General features: G+C 44.0%; 1 protein-coding gene across 2 annotated transcripts in view; it reads right to left on the bottom strand.

Moving 5' to 3' along the window:
• Window positions 1–6,000, bottom strand: part of GLT1D1 (glycosyltransferase 1 domain containing 1) — a 122,915-nt gene that overhangs the window by 76,072 nt on the left and 40,843 nt on the right. For both annotated transcript variants that reach the window (XM_025402326.1, XM_025402324.1), the window contains exon 4: window positions 5,329–5,380. In XM_025402326.1, coding sequence (XP_025258111.1) covers window positions 5,329–5,380 — 52 coding nt within the window. The remainder of the gene's footprint in view (window positions 1–5,328; window positions 5,381–6,000) is intronic.

Raw genomic sequence — 6,000 nt, 5'->3', positions numbered from 1 at the left:
AAAAAAAAAAAAAAAAAAAAAAAAAAAAACAAAAAAAAAAAACAAAAATTAGCCGGGCATGGTGGCAGTCACCTGTAATCCCAGAACTTTGGGAGGCCAAGGCGGGTGGATCACCTGAGGTTGGGAGTTCAAGACCAGCCTGGCCAACATGGTGAAACCCCATCTCTATTCAAAATACAAAAATTAGCTGGGTGTGGTGGTCCACCAAGCACCTATAATCCCAGCTACTTGGGAGGCTGAGGCAGGAGAATTGCTTGAACCCTGGAGGCAGAGGTTGCAGTGAGCCGAGATTATGCTACTGCACTCCAGCCTGGGTGACAGAGCAAGACTCTGTCTCAAAAAAAAAAAAAAAAAAAAAAAAAGACTGTTTACATGCTTTAACCATCACCTGGACACCAGTGACTCACACGTCTGTGTCCCTAATTGTGCCCTCCTCTGAGGACAGTCCTACATTCTCAGCTCTATTCTCCTCTGAGTCTAATATTTGTCTCTAATTCAATACATCTGGAACTAAATGATTCAATTCCTCTCCTTTTCCCCATCCAAACTCTTTTCCATGATTTCTTCCAAACTGTACTGATAAAAACATTAGGTTGTATGAACACTCTTAAACCCCTCTTTATTTCTTCCTTACTGACTGTGGTCTGCCAATATAAAAGTTACCTGTACCATGGTGTTTATGTTTTTTAAAAAAAGTCTTTATCGAAGTACATTTACAGGTAAAATGGCACCTAATTATAGGTGAAACGGCATGATACTTGTGATTTTTCAAATTATTCTAGAAAACACTGTATGTGTGTGTGTAGGTGAGTATAAGTGTGTGTGTGTATTCAGGAGGAAGTAGAGTAAGAATCAAGGAATAGTAAACTGGGTGGTGGGCACCTAAGGGCTCACTCTACTATTCTTTCTACTTTTATGTATGCCTGAAAATTTCTTTAATAAAAAGTTCTGGCCAGGTGCGGTGGCTCATGCCTGTAATCCCAGCACTTTGGGAGGTCAAGGCGGGTGGATTACAAGGTCAGGGGTTTGAGACCAGCCTGGCCAACATGGTGAAACCTGCTCTCTAATAAAAATACAAAAATTAGCTGGGCAGGATGGTGGGCGCCTGTGATCCCAGCTACTCAGGAGGCTGAGGCAGGAGAATCGCTTGAACCTGGGAGGCGAAGGTTGCAGTGAGCCTAGACTGTGCCACTGCCCTCCAGCCTGGGCAACAGAGCAAGACTCCATCTCAAAAAAAAAAAAAAAAGTTCTGCCTGAGCGCAATGGTTCATGCCTCTAATCCCAGCATTTTGGGAGGCCAAGACGGGCAGATCACAAGGTTAGGAGTTCGAGACCAGCCTGGCCAACATGGTGAAACCCCGTATCTACTAAAAATACAAAAAAAAAATTAGTCAGGCATGGTGGTACACACCTGTAATCCCAGCTACTTGAGAGTCTGAACCAGGAGAATAGCTTGAACTCAGGAGGCGGAGGTTGCAGTGAGCTGAGATTGCACCACTGCACTTCACCCTGGGTGAAAGAGCAAGATTCCATCTCAAAAATAAATAAATAAATAAATAAATAAATAAATAAATAAATAAATAAAAAGGTTCTAAAGGAGGAGTCATTCCTAATCAATCAATTTAATGGATATTCACTGGGCATGAGACAGTATACTCTTCTCCAGGGATGCACGAGTGACTATATCATGTCCCTTCCTCAAGAAGCTCACCGCTTGAGAAACACAGGGAAGGAAATAAAACAGGCTACACTCATTAGAGACAAACAGGAAGTGTGGCAGATGGTAACAGAGGCCATCAATTCTTCCCCACCCTGCATCCGCACCCTTTTAGTGAGGCGGCATTAAAGATCCTCACTTTAGGAGGTAGGGACCGTATCTCCACCCGTTGAGTTGCTTTGGTCAATGGGAAGGAGGCAAGCCTATCACAGGCAGAGGCCCGGAATGTGCTTGTGGGTTGGGGCTTGTTCTCTCCTCCTGCTGAGCCTAAAACAGGATGACAGACACTGTGAAGACAGGCCTCAGGGGTCCCCACCATCCCAGCTAAGGTCCAGGCATGGAAGTGAGGCCACCCTGTGTGTTTAAGGCAACTGGTTTGTTAAGCAGCAAAAGGTAACTGACAGAGGAAGGGAATTCATCTATGCCAATTCTGGAGGGTCAAGGAAGGATTTGTGGCGGAGGATGACATTGAAGGCTGACAAGTTAGAGAAAAGGGCAGTGAATTCATGGAGAAGGAGCATGCTTCCACAGGTAAAATCTTTTTTTTTTTTTTTTTTTTTTTTTTTATGAGACAGAGTCTTGCAGTGGCGCCATCTCTGCTCACTTCAACCTCAGCCTCCCGGGTTCAAGCAATTCTCTTGCCTCAACCTCCTGAGTAGCTGGGACTGCAGGTGCACATCACCATGCTCAGCTAATTTTCTGTGTTTTCAGTAGAGACAGGGTTTCGTCATGCTGGCCAGGCTGGTCTTGAACTCTTGACCTCAGGTGATCCGCCCACCTCAGCCTCCCAAAGTGCTGGGATTACAGGTGTGAGCCACCGCGCCTGGCAATTATTTCTTTAATATCTGTCTTAACCAACACAGTTGGGTTCTCATGTTTGCTGTTTCATATAATTTGTTGCAACATGTTGTTTTGGTTGAGGTTTATAAAGAACATCCTATATCTTGCAGACAGGTAGTAGGAAAAGAAAGAGTATTTTGATAGCCTTTCACACCACTGTAGGCATTATTCTTGGACGCTGGACCCAAACTCAACAAGTGGCAATTTCTTAAAGTTTAGCTGCATTAGGGAACGTTTTATACTCAGTTATATTAAAGTCCATTAGTCTACCTGGTACTTTGAACTGATCTTTCACCTATACCTGATTCTATGGGTCACATATTGGTCATTTAAAACATACTGGCTCACTGAGTCATGTAGATCTTTCAAATGTTTAAACATTTCATTATACAACATCCAAAAAAGTCACATTTGTTAGTATAACCACCGATCTTGTCAGGAAAATCTTCAGATATTGGGAAACCAACAACCTCATGCTGGCTTTCCAAAATTCTAATCTTTACTTGAAAATTCAAATTTGGCCACATACAGTGGAGTGGCTCATGCCTGTCATCTCAGCATTTTGGGAGGCCGAGGTGGAAGGACGGCTTGAGCCCAGGTGTTCGAGGCTCCAGTAAGCTGTGATTGCACCATTGTACTCCAGCCTGGGTAACAGAGTGAGAGCCTATCTCTTAACAAAAAAAAAAAAAAGAGGGACTGGGTGCGGTGGCTCACACCTGTAATCCCAGCACTTTGGGAAGCCAAGACAGGCAGATCACAAGGTCAGGAGTTCAAGACCAGCTTGGCCAAGAAGGCAAAACCCTGTCTCTACTAAAAATATAATAACAACATGTATTCAAAGGTTAATATACGAAAAGCTAATAATTTGCATTTTTTCATCAAGGACATTTTTAAGTGAAATTGGCTTAAGTGGGTGGCGGTGACTAATCAGTGAATATTAGCACAGATGGGCCTCCTGCCTTTATTAGTATTCAGGCAGCAGCACTTTTACTCATCATGGCGTTTTACACCATGAGAAAAGCCAAAAGAAAAGGCTTCGCATTATTATTTAGAAAAGGCTTGACTTGGTGGAGGCCCTGAAAGAGTCCCAGGGAACCTCAGAGGTCCAGGGACCCCATTTTGGTAACCACTGGTTTGAAAACTACCTTAAGAAGCCAGACAGATAGTCCAACAGGTAGGCCGGGTGCAGTGGCTCACGCCTGTAGCCCCAACATTTTGGGAGGCTGAGGTGGGTGGATCACTTGAGGTCAGGCATTTGACACCAGCCTGGCCTACATGGTGAAACCGTGTCTCTACTAAAAATACAAAAATTAGCCTGATATGGTGGTGCATGCCTGTAGTCCCAGTCACTCAGGAGGCTGAGGCAGGAGAATCGCTTGGACCCGGGGGGCAGAGGTTGCAGTGAACTGAGATAGCACCGTTGCACTCTAGCCTGGGTGACAGCGTGAGACTCTATCTCAAAAAAAAAAAAAAAAAGTACTACAATAAAACTGGAAACCAGGATGCCTGTTGGGTTTTCTAATACTGAGATTGACAAGTCATTAAATTGCACTAGGAAATACAATCTCCATGCTCTGCCTGGGAAAAGTCTGACATAAAGAGTAAGACTATGCACAGTCGGGGCATGTGCAACTTTACATTCACAGATGTCTAGCATCCTGAGCTTTCGGAAGAGACCACAGATGACTGGGTTCTGCCCTTGTCCCAATGCAGCAGTTCCCAAGTACCACCATTTTGCAAGTTGCAATTCTATAAAGAAAGGGCACAGCCTGCAAATGATCAGGGCATCCACACAGTGCACAGTGGATTAACTGGCGCAGCACAAGCCCTAACAGCACTGGTGGAGCAGGCTCAGTGCAGTTCCCACTGCCAGAGACAGCAACCTCGCCCACCAAAGGGAACCTGACCTTTGGCTTTTTTCTTTAGTTTTGCAGGCACCAGCGGTACGGTGCGTTCACATAGCTCCTTACTGAGAATTCAGTTAGGCTCCCACCAGCTCATATACCTGCCCTCTGAGTCATCATGAATAAAAAGTCAATAAATGAATTAACTTATGGATCTACAAACTCTTGTCTGTTTAAAGCTCTTCTAATAAACGGTCCAACCCAGGACACTACCTCTGTCACCTAAGTGATGGTTACTCTCATGTATACAAGGTTGCCGCAACATTTACGCTGCAGCTGATAAATCACCCGATCTGAGAACACAGAAGAAAACAGGGCCAGGTTCGGTGGCTCAAGCCTGTGATCCCAGCACTTTGGGAGGCTGAGGCGGGCAGATCATTTGAGGTCAGTAGTTCGAGACCAGCCTGACCAACGTGGTGAAACCCCATCTCTACTAAAAATACAAAAAAATTAGCTGGGCGTGGTGATGCGCACCTGCAATCCCAGCTACTCAGGAGGCTAAGGCAGGAGAATTGCTTAAACCCGGGAGGTGGAGGTTGCAGTGAGCTGAGGTCGTGCCATTGCATTCCAGCCTGGGTGACAGAGCGAGACTCCATCTCAAAAAACAAAACAAAACAAAACAACAACAACAAAGAAACACAGACAACACATTACTGGGCTATTTTTGTCATTCAATAACAACATCAAAAAATATCAGGGACAAATATCTACACACAAAAAATCAATCTATGGGAAACAACACACTATTGTGGCCACAACAGGCACCATCCATGGGAACACTATCGGCTCAGTAAGGCTGCCTTTCAGTTCTCCAGTTCTGCAATTTCATCAGCACAACCAAAATAACAACACCAGATAAACACATACCCACTGCGCTTGTGCCATTTCCTTCATTGACTCTGTGAAAGCGACAGCAAATCTAGTAAATGAACAAAAATAATAGAAACAATTAGGCCAGAATTCAATTAAAAGAACTATGAAACAGCTCTTTGGAACAAATTATGAGAGACAAGGTAAGACACTAAATTTCAAATGCAATCAATCTTTATTACTTGTGGTCATTGGCCATTAGGTTTAATCTCAACTCACATCAAAAAAAGTTGTATATGCAAGAAGTAAACCAAACGAAGCTTATAACTTCCTGTTTTTTTCTCTTCCTTCCACACAAGTTCAGAGAGGCAGGGATAAAAGCAAAAGCAAGAAATCAAGATGCAGGAGAGAAGCAAGGAACTTGCTTGACTAATCCACCCTGAACATTCAAGGGCAGCCTGTCCACTCCACTAACTCTGCCAAGGGGAGGCTATGGGGACACAATTACAATTTACTGAGTGCACATGGGTGCTCAATGTTATCATCTCCCTCCTTTCAATTGCTTCTTCAGGAAATGCACAAGGGCCCTCAAAACTAAGAATATAAAGGTAATCTATTTATTAACTTTATGTTTGCCATGAAGTGCAGGAGTTTTAAGAGATACTTTTCCATGGAAATGTGGAGCCCATTCTTAGATGGGAAGCTCCAATACTACCGAAACATCCACTG

The sequence above is a fragment of the Theropithecus gelada genome, chromosome 11 (genome assembly GCF_003255815.1).
Source record: "Theropithecus gelada isolate Dixy chromosome 11, Tgel_1.0, whole genome shotgun sequence".
Classification (NCBI taxonomy): domain Eukaryota; kingdom Metazoa; phylum Chordata; class Mammalia; order Primates; family Cercopithecidae; genus Theropithecus; species Theropithecus gelada.
The sequence above is the reverse complement of the archived record's forward strand: the minus strand, read 5'-3'. Positions and strand labels throughout refer to the sequence as shown.